Source organism: Lissotriton vulgaris, unplaced genomic scaffold, assembly GCF_964263255.1.
Source record: "Lissotriton vulgaris unplaced genomic scaffold, aLisVul1.2 SCAFFOLD_368, whole genome shotgun sequence".
Lineage (NCBI taxonomy): Eukaryota > Metazoa > Chordata > Amphibia > Caudata > Salamandridae > Lissotriton > Lissotriton vulgaris.
Window position 1 is genome coordinate 1,016,772 of NW_028253134.1, and position 16,749 is coordinate 1,033,520.

The 16,749-nt window shown below is 45.5% G+C and overlaps 1 protein-coding gene across 1 annotated transcript in view; it reads left to right on the top strand.

Annotated features, from left to right (window-relative positions):
- Positions 1-15,333, top strand: part of LOC147661152 (uncharacterized) — a 515,544-nt gene extending 500,211 nt beyond the window's left edge. The window contains exon 5 of the mRNA XM_086951279.1: positions 12,446-15,333. Coding sequence (XP_086807405.1) covers positions 12,446-12,490 — 45 coding nt within the window. The 3' untranslated portion in view covers positions 12,491-15,333. The remainder of the gene's footprint in view (positions 1-12,445) is intronic.
- The last annotated feature ends 1,416 nt before the right edge of the window (positions 15,334-16,749 follow it).

Here is a 16,749-nt window from a genome sequence, read left to right on the forward strand (position 1 = left end):
ATGCAAATGAGGAACACTCTCTGAAGGAGCGCTGGCGCTTTCAGTGCACCAGCGCTATCGGTATTATAAATGGGGACGCACAAGCGTCTGCTCCCCTTCTGTAATACCAAAGTGCCCCGGCGGCGCACAATATGGGCTCAAATGCCTGTTGCGCCCTCTGGGCACTTATTATAATATGGCCCCTGGTTTCCATGACAAGGAACTGAAGGTCTATTTCAGTGGTAGGGGCTGATGTCCTTGGTCCTTTAGTCTTGTCCAGTCATGGGTTGATTATCTTTGGCTGGGCTACATAGTATTATTGTTTCTATGAAATGTTTTCTTCCAACACGTTCTTATCCCTCTACTGTGGGTATTGTTGTCTACATGTTTCTTATGCAGGCTTCCCACAGTCCTTCTAGTGGAGAGTCGTCTTGTCTTCGCCTATAATTCTTTAGAGAGCCTGGTTGCTTTATCTTATTGTGGACCGGTTAGTCCTATTCAGTGATCTTTTTCTCAGTTCATTTTGAAGACTGGGCTCCAAGGATGGTGTTGCTTGGGTATCTAAGTCTAAGATAAGAAATCTGCAGCTAGATATCTCGATCAGATGAATAAGTTACCTTCAATAATGCCTTATCTAGAAGAGACAGGGTCTAGGCACAGAGTCCTTAATGACCCAACCATCCTCCCCACAAACTGTAAGTCCTGCTACCTATAAGATACCTGTTGTGGCATTCTGAGACCCTTCATTAGGACTTTGTAATTGTTTGACACAACGATGACTCTTTTTGGTGACACAGTTTCCATAGGCAATTTCTGTTGGTGCGAGAAATAGTCACAGAAGAAACTGACATTAGCGCGTCAGCAGAGGGCTTTGTATGGACTCCCTCAATGTTACATCCAGAGGATGACGTCGCTACTGAGTTGCTCAACGCCCTCTACTGACGCACAGAGGTACGGCTGTACAAACATTTATGGATCTAGTCTGGTGCCTGGGAATAATTGTAAAATAAGGAATCTGTGGCTAGATCCTGTCTCTACCAAATAAGGCGTTACTATAGGTAAGTAACTTTTTTGTCAAGCTTCACCCACTCCAGACATGTGTAGGAGACAGGCTCCTGGCACACAGAGATTTAAGTACAGAAATTTGTATTTCTAGAATAGTATTGTTAAATCCAATGTTACCAGTAAAAATTATATATCATTGCCATTCCAATGATAGAAAACATGACAGGGCTACTCCTTCTAAATCAGGAATTACTGCTTAAAAGTGTAATGAGGAATTGCCAATGTTAACCTATAAGATAAATAGGTAGTGAAAAAGAAATTGGAGTGTTATTTACTACCAGGACATGCAAAACCTTACAATACATAGTCAACCTCTTACTTACACAGCACTCTGCCATTTGTGCTACCTAGGGCCTACTTTAGGGGTGATTTGTGTGTAATAAAAGGGGAGTGTGAGGCTTGGCAAGGGGTTTTAAATGCCAAATCAACATGACAGTAAAAAGGCACACATGGTCGCTGCAGTGGCAGGCCTGAGCCAGTGGCAGAACTGAGCCATTTTTAAAGTGCTACTTATGTGGGTGGTACAATCAGTGCTGCAGTCCCACTAGTAGCCTTTGATTTACAGGCTCTGGGTACAGGTGATAAAGTGCTCAGAGTCCTAAGGCCAAACAAGGAACGAGCAAAAAGAGGAGGAAAGCAGGCAAAAGGTTTGGGGGAAGACCACCCTAGGGCTAATCGGTCTAACAATCAATAATAAAGGGGAGCAGTCAAACAAGTAGAAGCAGTGATCCTAAAATCAAAAATTCAGCTATAAAACTACAACTTAATTATATCGCAATAAACACATAGCAGTAGGTGATATTTACACCACCTCAGAGTGGATCAAAACGTGATTGAGTGTCCCTGTAGAGTACTGATAGGGTAAGTATTCCACACGCCACTAGGACTACAAGGTTTCAAGTTAAATTTGGAATTTCAGCATGTAACCTCAAAATCTAATTGTTCTTAGTATGCACTATTTCAGTTTATTTGTTGTATTAGGAGGAGGTGAGGAGTTATAACCCTCTCATTCCATATGGGATATTAAGAAAAAGATTGTAGAGCTCAGGCGTAACACCTAAAACTGGTTGCCTTTTGTATTTAATTGAGGATTAGTAGAAACAAGAAAATAGAAATACCACAGCTCGTTATTTGATCAACTGATTATTAGTCGCAATGTAAACAATGAACCATCATTTGCTGCAAAAGCCTTCGATAGAGCCTACTCTCCTATAGTTGTTAGTTTCAATTCCCACATTTCTTTAGGACCCGGTCTGACAGTCTGACAGCTAGTTGAGATTGTCAATGACTCGACATTGCAGGTAATGGAGACTGAATTGCCACATTGCTGGAGCGAGTGGCAAAGGGCTCCCATAAATTGATTTTAAATCCATTTCTGCCCACCAGACCTTTGCGAAGTATCACACTTCTCAAACCAGCAAAAGATTGTTTTAAATATTGCTTTTAAAATCACGTTGCTCTCACTTGACCACACACCCCCTTCCCCGATACACCACTGGCATCGTCAGATTGTTGTGGAGGGAAGGCGGGCTGGAAGTGAATACTACTTCCCCCTCACTTCAGCGAGCAGGTTAGCAGGCTAGTTGCTCTGCCCACCAGGAGTACAAGAGCTGAGCACTCCCACGTGCCGACAGACTCAACATTGCAGGTAACGGAGACTGAATTGCCACATCGCTGGAGCGAGTGGCAAAGAGCTCCCAAAGATTGATTTTAAATCCATTTCTGCCCAACAGACCTTTGTGCACTATCACGCTTCTCAAACCAGCAAAAGATTGTTTTAAATATTGCTTTTAAAATCACGCTGCTCTCACCTGACTACACACCCCCTTCCCCGGTCCACCACTGACATCGTCAGATTGTTGTGGAGGGATGGCGGGCCGGAAGTGAATACTACTTCCCCTCACTTCAGCGCTCAGGTTAGCAAGCTAGTTGCTCTGCCCACCAGGAATACAAGAGCTGAGCACTCCCACGCGCCGACAGACTCGACATTGCAAGTAACAGAGACCGAATTGCCACACCGCTGGAGCGAGTGGCAAAGAGCTCCCATAGATTGATTTTAAATCCATTTCTGCCCACCAGACTTTTGCGCACTATCACGCTTCTCAAACCAGCAAAAGATTGTTTTAAGTATTGCTTTTAAAATCACACTGCTCTCACCTGACTACACACACCCTTTCCCGGTCCATCACTGACATCGTCAGATTGTTGTGGAGGGAAGGCGGGCCGGAAGTGAATACTACTTCCTCTCACTTCAGCGCGCAGGTTAGCAGGCTAGTTGCTCTGCCCTCTAGAAAAGAACTATGCCTTTCCGTTCGCGCAGCGGACGCTCCAATGGCGCGCCGAAGGAGCGCCAACGCAAGCCCGTCTGCGCCAGAACGGGCCCAGGGCCAGGAATCTCTGCTTCTGCTGCCTCAGCCCCCTGATTTAACACCCGGCAGACTCTATTTCAACTTAGGCAGGCTACAAACACACCATGCCTCCACTCACTCTCCCGGGAGGGACTACAAAGTTACTGCTCCTACACACTTTCACCAAAGTAAATCCCACCACCGATCGAGTTCACAATCAGCATGGCCCTGCTGAATTGCATATCCCTGCCCAAACACTCCACAGAAATAAACATGCTTCTTCAGGACGCAGAACTAGATGTTCTGTTCCTGACAGAGACATGGCTATCACCAAGCTCTGAGCCGGATGTTGTGCAAGCCCTCCCTTCAGGATACCTTATCCAGCATCTCGATAGAGTAGGTGGAAAGGGTGGCGGAATTGCTATCATCCACAAAAGCCACCTCTCCTGCCGCTTACTAGATAGCCCGATCCTCGACTGTGAAAATGCCCACTTCATTATTCAACTCTCCCTCTCTATATCACTGTCGGGCATTCTCCTGTACCGCCCACCTGGAGCACAAGGGCAATTCTGTAGCTCACTGTTGGAAGCCATCATCTCTCACGCCTGCCTCTCTTCTAACTTCACATTACTAGGAGACTTAAACCTCCACTTCAATGACCCCTTGGACAAAGTGGCAGGTGACATTACACTTGACTTGGCTACCTATCAGATTAATTTGAAAAACCATCAAGCTACACACGTAAAATGCCATTTACTAGACCCTATCCTCTCAAACATCTCTAGATTAAAAACTAGTGAGCCCTTAACCATCCCATAGTCTTACCACTTCCTAGTACCATTCACCTGGCAAACCATCACCGACCCCCCCCCCCCCATGGGCCATCACCTCGCCTACCAGAACGCCCTTGGTCAAAACTAGTCCTTGATGACTGGAGACGCGAACTCGAACTAACTATCCCCACACTCGAATTAGACCCACTCTCAGCAGATAAGCACATTTCATCCTGGATTGAAAACTCTTTAGACCAAGTTCTGCCAAAAAAAAATCCTACCTTAAAAATAATAGAACCTTCAAATCCCCTTCATTTACCCCAAAACTCTGAGACTTAAAAAAACAAAGTAAAAAACGTGAAAGCACATGGAGGAAGGACTGGGCCAATAATAAAAAAAAAAGAATACAGACTAGCCATTAGGTCCTACAAAGCGAGCCTGAAAACCACCCAGGCGGCCTTCTTCGAATAAAAAATTCAAGCCTCCGCCAACTCTTCTAGGGAAACATTCTGCATTGTTAAAACACTGTTGAAAGTCTCAGACCCATCCCCCGTCACCCACCCCTCTGGTTGTAGATGCAACGAACTGGCTGAATTTTTTTCTACCAAAATAATTCTAAATATCTTGAAAACCCTCCCAGCCCCCGGCCACCCACCAGGACACCACCCCCTGACTCCCACAATCAATACCCCCCACCTAGACTCCTTCGCTCCCATCACCGTGGAGATGCTTCCCCATCTTTTAAATTCAATCAAAAGTGGTTCCCCCCTCGACCCTGCACCTTTTAACATCCTGAAACTTGTGACACCTACCATCACCTCCCCCATCACCAACTTAATAAACACCTCACTAGAACAGGGTACTGTTCACCCGAAACTGCAAAAAAAAGCCACAGTAAGAGCGCGATTAAAGAAATCTCATCTGGACCCCTTAGAGCTGGGCAACTACCGGCCCAGAAAAAATTTGTTAACCAACAGCTCTCCACCTTCCTTGAATTTAATGGCCTTCTACACTGCTCGCAAGCAGGCTTCCGGCCTGGCCAGGGCACTGATACCACCCTGCTGGCAGTTGTAGAAGAAGCGCAAACGATCCTAGACTCGGGTGGATCAGCAGCAGTGATCCTCCTAGACTTAAGCGCTGCTTTTGATACGGTGGACCACCCTATCCTTGTCCACCGTCTAAACGGCAAAGGAGTCACAGGGACAGCCCTATCCTGGCTCAAGTCATTCTTAGAAAACAGAACATTTCAGGTTTCTGAAGGCAACACTCGATCCAGAGCTATTCCACTCCAATGCGGGGTCCCTCAAGGCTCTTCCCTAAGCTCTACACTTTTCAATGTGTATATGTCCCCACTAGAGGAAATCTTAGCCCCTTTTGGCATTAAGTTGGTCACATACGCAGACGACACCCAACTTGTTGTCTCCCTTAAACAGACAGACCACTCCTCAGAAAACCTATGCTCCTGTCTCAAAGAAATCTCCAGCTGTATGAGCAGGTCTCTCCTCAAACTAAACGGAGACAAATCAGAGATCCTAGTGTTAGGCAATCAATCCAAACTTTCCCCCAAACTGATGTGGCCAACCTGCATGGGACAAGCTCCCTCACCGAAAATAAAAAGTCTGGGTGTCTGGCTTGACCAGGACCTTACTTTTCAAACCCAAGCCAGGAAAACCGCGGAAATCTGCTTTGGCCTTCTTCACGCCACACGAAAAATGGCCCCCCTCCTACCCCACCGCTCCAAAATACTCCTTATTAAGGGACTCATTCTCTCCAGACTAGATTACGGGAACGCCCTTTATCTTGGCGCCCCGAAATCAGTCACAAACAAACTCCAACTTGTCCAGAACTCGGCAGCTAGACTGTTAACATTCACAAAAAAACAGAAGCTCTGCCAAACCTGCCCTAAACTCACTACACTGGCTCCCAATCCAAGAGAGAATTAATTTCAAATCCCTCTGCATAACACATAAAATACTCCAGGATAAGGGCCCCCGATTCTGAAAACCCTGATTAAACCATACAAAGCCAACAGGAAGCTAAGATCCGATCACCCCTTATGGCTTATGTCCCAAGGATGAAGAAGGCCCGGTCAGGAGGACGCATTTTTTTGTATAATGCCCCCAAACTGTGGAACTCCCTCCCCCTGAACATGCAGAGGGAAACCAACTTATTAAAATTCCGTAAGCTCCTAAAAACCTAGCTCTTCCCCTAGGTCACATCCGTTCCCTAGCTAAATTCTTCGAGCCCAGCGCTGGGACGGCCCTGGGTAGCCTCGCGCTCTACAAATCCACTTCCAGTTCCAACTATAAAGCAAGCCTTAACCATGAGGGTGCTTGGTACAAGTGGTACCACGGTTGATAAAACATATGATAGGAACATTCATAATGTTTTCTAAAAAATTATTTATAGACTTACAAGCCTTATGAAATCTTTTTTGGGGCTTTCCATGTTCACTCCTCAGCTCCTTCTCCCTAGGGGGGAAGGGCTGAGATGCAGGCTTAATCATTTGTGTTTTTGTGGCAGGACATAGAAGATTGTTGAGCGCAATTGGATGACGTGTAAGTAGCACACAACGCTGCCTCTGGAACTACTATTGCTACTGAGTGAATTCCGGATAGCTGGACAAAAAAGTTGGCTGCCATTTGGTCCAGATTTCCATCCACATCAGTTATTATAGTAAAATGGGACTGGCAGAATAGGTGGGGGCTAGTAAACTCATGACGAGCGTACCACTTAGAGGAGCGGGATTACTCTTTTTTTTCTGCCTTACACGAACTGCATGTGCAGCTAGATGTGATATTATGTACCCCTGACATCCATGCTAAAGGAGGCCACAGTGAATATCTCACGAGAACATTATCAAATCATAATCCGTAACAGGTAAGGATACACTGGGTTCAGGAGAGACCTATGGTGCAAACCTGGCAGCTGCGGCCAGAGGCTTGGAGGACCCTGTCTTCCGTGCAGAAATTCAGATGGGTATTACTCAGTATTTTATCGAGAACGAGAGCACAGCATCGACATTGGCACTGGAATGGGACGCCTTCAAGGTGGTGGTGAGGGATCTAAGTATCGCTAAAAGGGTGGGGGTGCGGAAGATACTCTTACACGACATAGAGGCAGCGGAGCATCGCTTGCGAATAGCTGAGAAGGACCGAACAAGGAAACCCGTGTGCACAAGGGGAAATTTCGGACGCTAAGGAGGCAGTAGCTGTTCAAGTAGAGCGGTTGCGTTGCTTCGACCATAGGTCCTAATTGGCGCGAACGCATGCAGAATGGGACAAGACGAGTACACTGCTGGCATGGCTATCTAATCCGGCCCCTGAGAACCCATATTGGACATGACCTCTTCAACTGGAGCGTCGGTATATACCCAGCAGGGGATCAATGGGTTGTTTATAGATTAATACACCGAACTGTACCGGAGCAAATCACGGGTTATTGGGGATGCCGCAGGGGATTTCCTGACAGATTTAGCGCTGCTGCGGCTGTAAGAGAAGCAAGCAGACCTGCTAGGACAGGAGATCACATTAGGGGAAATAAGGAGTGCAGTCAAACATATGGCACAGTACAAAACGCCGGGTGGGGATGAGCTACCCTTAGAGTTTTACTCGGTATGCATTGACTGTATGGCCCCCAGGCTGCTGGTAGTATTTGAGGAAGTGGGGAAGGTAGAATGTTGCGGGCATCTACCCGGGAGGCGGTCATTATCCCATTACTGAAGCCTGGGAAGGAACCCTCAGATAGGACAGCCTACTGCCCTCTCTCCATGTTAACCACCGATTATAAAATACTGAGCAGGATACTTGCTACTCGGCTCCTCCCACACATGGTGAAGCTGGTCCACGGTGATCAAACGGGATTTATCCCCACCCGGAATACGTCCATTATTGTGCGACACTTACTCTGCAATTTGGGGGAGGATCATAGTCATGTGCCCTCCCCGACGGTCCTTTCGGTAGATATTGAAAAGGCTGGAATGACCATATCTGGTTTGAATTATGTGCATGCTTGGCCTGGGGGAGGCTTTTGTGGGATGGACAGAGATCCTTTATAGATCAGCGACGGTTTGAGTGAAGACGGGGACAATGGTTTCATCTTCCTGCTCCGTGGGACGGGGCACGCGGCAGGGATGCCCACTTTCTCCTTTATTATTTGCATTGGCCATCGAGCCATTGACTGCACATGCCAGGTTGGGGAGGCATTACCTCTGTATGGATTTACGCGCGGACATGCAGTATATATCGCTATATGCAGATGATTTGCTTATGTTCCTGGCCAACAAAGGGGACACTTTAAACGGGGCAATGACCCTACTTCACGCATTCAGTGCGGCTTCAGGGCTGGGGTTGAAGTGGACGAAGACCTGCATGTTCCCAGTGGTACTGTCAGAGACAGATCCCACCCTGGTGGAAGGCATTCGGTGGGAGCTTGGATGATTGCCTTATCTCGGAACCAATATCTATTATACGCCGGATGACCTGTTGGAGGGCAACATAGGAAGAGCTACGTGAGGGCTTAGGGGTAGCCTAACATTTTGAGGCATTCTGCCACTTTCGGTAGCAGGTCTGGTGGCACTCCTGAAGATGGTAGCGCTCTCCCGGTTGTTGTATTGTTTTAGGACACTTTTTTGTTTTAGGACACTTCCGATTTGGGTTCCGGGATCAATTTTTAGACAGCTCCGCGCAATGGGCTGTAATGATGTGTCCGAGGGCTAATGAGTGACTGGCGGTGCCAGACTACGAGAAATACTATCTGGCAGCCCCATTGCAGTGGCTTACTCAGGCAGTGGCTAAGGAGTTCAGGGGCCCAGATGGCCCAGAGAGACAATGGATCCTGCATCATATACTGTCCTTTACCGTACTCCAACAGTGACTGCAACTTGGGATGCTCTCTCACGAGGAATGAACGCTGAGGCTGTGTTGGAATCGGAGCCCATGTAGAGATGGAATTGCCCGCCTTTATGCTCCGCAGATTCCTTTGGGTATGTGTACCACTCTCCCGTATGGAGGGGGACTGGACCGTGTTGGCTGAGTGGGAGATTATTGGGGTACAGGTATTGGGGGATTTATATGAAGATGGTGCTCTCTTACCCTACCAGACCTTGCGGGATATGTATGGCCTCCCTCAGGGGGGTTTCTTATACTGCCCAAGTATCAGCAAAACAATGTCATTGGAGGGAAGGACTAATGGAACGGCAGACGTCTATGGCGTGCCAGTATGTAGTGATGGCAGCGGGGACCTTCAAAGCTATTACGTGTCTATATAGGCGTATGGTGGTTGAGGGAACAAAACCGTTGAGCCAATTGCAAAGGAAATGGGGGGTAGACCTCGGTAAGGAGATTCCTGAGACGACGTGGGCTCAGCTAGTCAAGAGAGAATGGAAGAGTACTCAAAATGCCAGGTATCAACTGGGTAATTTCTTTATATTACACAGGGCGTACTTAACCCCTGCTAAGATCAATAGGTATTTTAAAGTGGATACTGCTCAATACCCGCGTTGTAATCAGGAGGGGGCGGAGTTTGCCATATGATGTGGGGATTAGGAACGTACTGGGAGGAGGTAGTTGACCTGCTTTGCGAAGTTACAGAAATACCCTGCAGCATTACAATCATACGGCTCATTTGTTTACAGTCATTAAGCTATCACCCACTAGCCACATACCCCTGTGATATTCAACTATCATATAGAGGATTGCTGGCTGCTAACAATCAAAGTGAGTCACTACTATTTTAACACACAATAGCTAATCTAGCCAGCCCACTCCTCCCTGTCTCCCTGCCGACCCCCTGCCACCGGTGTGTCCAATCTACTTACAGCTGAAAAAGAATAATAGTACAAATTCCTCAGTGTTACTTATCCCATTAGCATCGGGGCTGTACCACCCAGATCTTTCTCATTCCATTTCAACAGATGCATTGTATGGGGATGTCAGGGGTTCCCCTATTGGTCTCACAGTTCACGGCATCCCCGCCTGTGCATCTAAGACCGGGCCCGACATGGGCACGTGCTTATTGCACTGGTTTCCGCATACTTCTAAAACGAAGGTCACAACAAAGTTCTTAGACTTAGGATGGCTAAGAGAGATATCACAGTACAAAAGGGGGTGGTGATGAACGGAGCATCTGAACCAATCAAACACTCACACCCAGTCAACAGATCTGGGTTAATCCATCACCGCTCTTTAGCCCACTCTGCCACCCCAGTTCAGACATGGCCATATGCAAATCAGTCTGATCCTGTGCCTCATGGGAACAGTCCAGTCTGAACTGCCAAGCCATGCCTTCCCTGGACCGGATTCAAGCTTCCTAGGACCGCTTTGTTCTCCATAAATTGGCAGGGTATGCTCAGACGTGAGTCCCTTGCTCACTTTGCCACTGGATTCAAGCAAGCCTGGCTGAAGACGGCTGTAATGCCAGAAACCGATCTTAGAAGCTTGTGTCCGGTCCAGGGAAGGCATGGCTTGGCAGTTCGGGCTGGACTGTTCCCATGAGGTACAGGGTCAGACTGATTTGCATATGGCCATGTCTGAACTGGGGTGGCAGAGTGGGCTAAAGAATTGTGATGGATTAAACCCAGATCTGTTGACTGGGTGTGAGTGTTTGATTGGTTCAGATGCTCCGTCCATCACCACCCCCTTTTGTAACGCTTTGTTCGCCATAAGTTGGCAGGGTATGCTCAGACGTGAGTCCCTTGCTCACTTTGCCACTGGATTCAAGCAAGCCTGGCTGAAGACGGCTGTAATGCCAGAAACCGGTCCTAGGAAGCTTGTTTCCGGTCCAGGGAAGGCGTGGCTTGGCAGCTCGGGCTGGACTGTTCCCATGAGGGACAGGGTCAAACTGATTTTCATATGGCCATGTCTGAACTGGGGTGGTAGAGTGGGCTAAAGGACGGTGATGGATTAAACCCAGATCTGTTGACTGGGTGTGAGTGTTTGATTGGTTCAGATGCTCCGTCCATCACCACCCACTTTGTACCGCTTTGTTCGCCATAAGTTAACAGGGTATGCTCAGACGTGAGTCCCTTGCTCACTTTGCCACTGGATTTAAGCAAGCCTGTCTGAAGACGGCTGTAATGCCAGAAACCGGTCCTAGGAAGCTTGTTTTCGGTCCAGGGAAGACGTGGCTTGGCAGTTCGGGCTGGACTGTTCCCATGAGGCACAGGGTCAGACTGATTTGCATATGGCCATGTCTGAACTGGAGTGGCAGAGTGGGCTAAAGAACGGTGATGGATTAAACCCAGATCTATTGACTGGGTGTGAGTGTTTGATTGGTCCAGATGCTCCGTCCATCACCACCCCCTTTTGTACCGCTTTGTTCGCCATAAGTTGGCAGGGTATGCGCAGACATGAGTCCCTTGCTCACTTTGCTACTGGATTCAAGCAAGTCTGGCTGAGGGGCTTGCTTGAATCCAGTTTATTGTGAAGCAGAACTTGGCTAGAATATTTTTTATTTAAAGTAACTCAGTCAACTATGGCACGTGTTGTTTGTTAGAGTTGTTTTTAAAGCAGATCTGTCTGATCTGCACATATGATCTCCCAGAATTAACATAGAATCAATAGGACAGGGTTGCATTTCAGCAAGGTACAGATATTTAAAGCTCTGTAGTTCTGAAAACCTTGCTAACTTTTTTGTCTCAGCACTGCAGATTTTGTTTTTGTTTAAAAAATGCATTCTTGTGTATGTGTTTTTACAGGTTATGTGGCTGAAGGGATGATAGCTGTTGAAATGCTAAAACAAATCTTAGGGTCTAAAGATGCATCGGAAAGAGTACAGCATAGCCCTGCTTTACAGTTGAAAATGACATGGACTTATATAAATGATGTGTCATTATTACCCTGTACATTCCAAAACCCCCAAGACTCTAGCATACCATCAGAGAGTGTGTATAAGCAATATATTATATTGGAAATGTGATAGTGATTCATTTTTGTCACAATTCCCCTGGCCGCTCATGGTCATGCCAAATCTCAGCAAAAGGTTACCCTCAAGCACAGTGTTGGCCAGAGCCTCAACGAGTCATGGAAAAGTCTCAACATCATTCAAAAGATGGATGTCTTCAGGACCTATAGACGGACTAGTACAAAGAAAGGGGTTCCACACAGGGGCAAAGCAGGTGTGTTTTACAAAATGTAGAGCCAAAAGAATCATATTCCTCCAGCATCTAGTAAGGCCCCCAAAAATATGTAAAGCAATAGTTAGGTAGGTGGTTACAATCATAAGGTTGTAAAAAGTCATTACGTTTTTGTCCTAATTTTTTGTTGTTTTTTTCCATCGTAGAGCCAACACAAAAGAGCTGTGTCCCGGAGTACCACAAAATGTTAAGCGCACCTTGAAGCCTCTAGAGGACATCACACAGATCCATCAAAATGCTCCTACATCAGCAATCAGTGAAAGATGCGTAGTCTCTGCAGGTCTTTGAAAGACATGTTACTGTAACAACTACACTGCTTTACCAGCAAAACCCACAACCAGTAGGTGAATACACATACAGGAAGGCCATTTTTAGCCAAGGGTGTAGACCTCAAATGGTGCACACTTCCAGCTGCAAATGCACAACAGCCAGGGTCATGTAAAAACTAGGAAGTTGAGCTCATGCTAAAAAAAATTTGAGTCATCTTTCCTTAAAGAAGAAGAAAAAAAACACAGTCCCGAACTTACAAACCGTCCCTTTAGAGCTATCCTTAAAAAACACAGTTACCGCACAGATGTGTCCCCATAATCCTCCTGCTGGTAAATGTTCACCGTCTGAGAGGGTGAATGTCGATGTGTGCCCCAGAGGATCTCTAAAACAGTCTATAAATATCTCACATTGCCTTTGGGACGAAGGGCTTGAAAGCTATCATCAGACTGTGAACCGATCCTTAGGGGTTGTACACCAGCCAATAATCCAGGAGGTACAAAGGTGCAAAAGAGAGGTGTTACAAGTTTGTGACAAAAAAGTTAATTCATCATGGCTAGGTCTCCGGTGCTCCCTAAAGAGCGGACATTCCAGCTTTATTAATAACTCATTCCAAAGTACCAAATAAAAAAGAAGGTACACAACATCCTTACCAAAGCGCAACAATTCTAATGAGCCAGCACGCCCAAAAAGAAGTAAGAACATTGCAGACAGAGCCTAAAAGTTACAAATACCATGATATCGAATCCTAAAATGGTACTGATGGACCCCCAAACACAACTTTAGGAGAGGGCTGCAGGTGCTCCAGATGTCTCAAGCGTTCATGGGTCAAAGCTGAGAGACCCGGATGCACCGAACACAAAGACGGTTTTGAGGTACCGGCTGTAGTGGGGGATTGTGGAGGGCATCTTCATCAAATACTTCTGAGTCCATTGAAATGGGTTCCGGTGTTCTGCCTAAAAACAGTTGGGCTGGAAAGAAACAAAAGTGGGCTAATAGCACCAAGCAGCATAGGCTTTTAATCAGTAAATGTAAAAAGCCCGAATTTGTGCTATAGGGTGGCTTTAAAAAAACTGCCTCAGAATCGCAGTCAAGGCCCCCTAAATGAATAGCCGGAGAGTTCAGCGGTGGTTGCTCCTCTTTACCACCAGCATGACCAACACATGTCTGGTGGATAGTATAGTTGGGTTACTAATGGTTCACAACACTACTGACGCTGTCGTCCTGTCTAAAGTGGTTGAAGCCCATGCTGCCCTTGAAATACCTCCCAACAGACTGGTAGGCTTTAGAGTACTCAGTCTTTTAGAGAACTATTTTGCTGTCACTGTTAAAGTTCTTTACTAACTATATTTTCACGTGCCATCTAACTTCCGATGAAAACTGGAAGTTTGAAGGCCCTTCATGCATGAACAAATTCCTTAGCACGTTCATTCAGACAAAATTTAAAGGGTATACCCTGATGGCCCATAATTCAAAAGCATATAACTCGTTCTTTTTTTTTGCAAAATATGATTTGTGGAAAGGTGCCTGTAGAACGCATCACCCATCCAAACTGATACTGCTAACGGCTGTACCTTAACATATAAGGTTCATAGATACCTTGAATTTTCTGCCCATGAACTATAGCAAACTACCAAAACCTTTGGTTTTCCAGGTCTCCAAGGTTATTTCCCCCACTTTTTAACACGTGGGCGAATGAGAATTATGAGGGTCCCGTGCTGCCGCTCGACTGCTACGCTGTTAAGTATATGATGCCCTAGGAGAGAGTTTTCCACAGTGGTATGGTGAAAACCACAAAAAAAAGTTCCATTTTCAAATTGAAAGCTTACGGTCAGTCATATGTAATGATCTTGAAAAAAAGTTTGCAATATCTTCAGAGATCTTGGTGTAAAGATGACAAAACAAGAAAAGGTTCTGAAAACCAATACCGCCAAGATGACAAAATCCATAGAGTACATCAACCCTTTTCAACACGTTATACTGGCTTCCATGTGTATGTCTATCTCCAAGCACATTTTTACAACCTGAAAGCATAGTTCTAGTGCTGTGCAACCTCTATAACAGTAAACAGTATGTTATTCCACCCCCTCTATACAGTGGCTCATGTATGTCTCTGACAAGGTAAACATCTTCATCCAACACGCTTTACTGGGTGGTGAATACCATGTGGGCCCTTATTTCCGAGATGGGTACACTATAATTAATGATGTGTCAATAACCTTTGAGTAAAACGGTTATTTTTACCATGATTGTCGCCAATGTTACAAACCTCATGAGTATTATAAGCTGTTGGGTAACAAATTTGAACACTTGTACAACTCCCATGAGTATTATAAGCTGTTGGGTACCAAATTTGAACACTTGCACTGGCTTACTCTGTTAAAGGCGCAATATGTTGAAAACTGTGGCTTTGTTCTGAGATCGCATTTGGGAGCATGAATGGCTAGATATGTTAACATCACATGCATAACTCATTCATTAAGAGCCCCCGACGCCTTTTTGGGGGGTCGAAAAATGATGTACAGTTGTACAGGGCCATGGGCAAAGGTAAGAAAATACATTACTACGATTTCATGAGTCTGTATCCATTGTGAACAAGATGAAGTTATAACCCTTAGGCCACAACGGCATCATATATAGGGACTTTAATTAAAACCATACACAAATACTTTGGGTTAGTTTCAGTTTCATAAAGCTTTATTCGGAGCATAGAAAACATGTCCATAAAAGCACACACAGTTATAAATACCGAACATTTGATCAATTTAAAAAAGAAACACATAATACATTATTATCCAGAAGGGGATGGAATAAATAATTAAAAACACATACTTTTCCTAGCACCCATTGCCTTAAGCAGGAAAGTAGCCGTAAAAAAGCAAATGTCCGGGTGGTGCAAATTAAAAAGCAGTTTCATAGAGTTGTTAATTGTTCTTACTCCAAATCTTTTCAGCATAGGCTTTAGGAAAATTTTCCGCTGTTTACCATACAATTGACACAATAAAAGAAAGTGCATAGTGCTTTTCTCAGCATTATTATCACAAGCACAGGGTCCGGATGGACGCATTTTTACATTGGGGCACACTACCAGATAATGTACTGTCCCCATCCTCATCCTGGTTAGCACAAACTGATGCGAAACTCTTGTCACCTGTGTCAAGTATGGTTGGAGTCCAATAAAGTCATTCATGCTGTTATACAGCACACCAGTAGAAAGATTCGGTTCCTCCAATGCACGCCTCTCTGCACAATAATTCAAGAAAGTGACTTTCAGATTATACTTGGAAATGTCAGAGACACAATGTCGATCATTGGACACATTAAGCCCAAAAACCTTTTGAAAATTGTCAATCGTATATTTGATCCAAGGGATCTTTAAATGGTGATCCAAAGTAAGGCAATCATCGATAATGGCTCTGTTCAGGGAGGTACCATCATTCAGCCATACCGAACGCCACAATAATAGGGGTCTTAACATAATCATATCATTCAAAAATTGAATCCCCATTTCCTTGTGAACCAAGTTGTTGGAGGTAGATTTGGGTAAACACAGAAGCCTTTTCAAAAAATTATTCTCCTCTACCTGCAGACTCCCGGCTGGTGACACACCCCATACTCCAGCCCCATAGAGGGCCGCGGAAAGACATCTGGATTGAAAAATATTTAACATGTCTTTAATACGCCTATTCCCCAACTTCTTAGCGAATACAAATACCCCATTAGCACTCCTCGTCATCTTTGTTTTAACAGCTTTATGTTCTATATCCCAGCAGCCGTTTTTCGAGAATGTAATCCCCAAGTAACAAAAGTTATCAACTTTTTGGACCAGTTCACCTTCTATGAAATAATGGGAATTAAGTTTCTTTTTAGATCGTCCTGTCCCACACTCCATAACGTAAGTTTTAGTCCTATTAATCACCAGCTTCCAACTTTTGATGAACTGTACAAATCTGTCCATCAAACGTTGAATACCTAATGGGGTCCTGGACAGCATCACGGCGTCATCCGCATAGAGTAACACAGGGATGTTAAGGTTGTTAGCTCTCGGAGCGTCTGCCACAACTGTCTGTAGAACAGAATCCACCTCAATAATGAAGAGTGTGAAGAGCAGGGGTGCTAAAACACACCCCTGCCTTATTCCCCTCCCGATCCTGAACTTATTCGTACACTCTCCGTTAGGTCC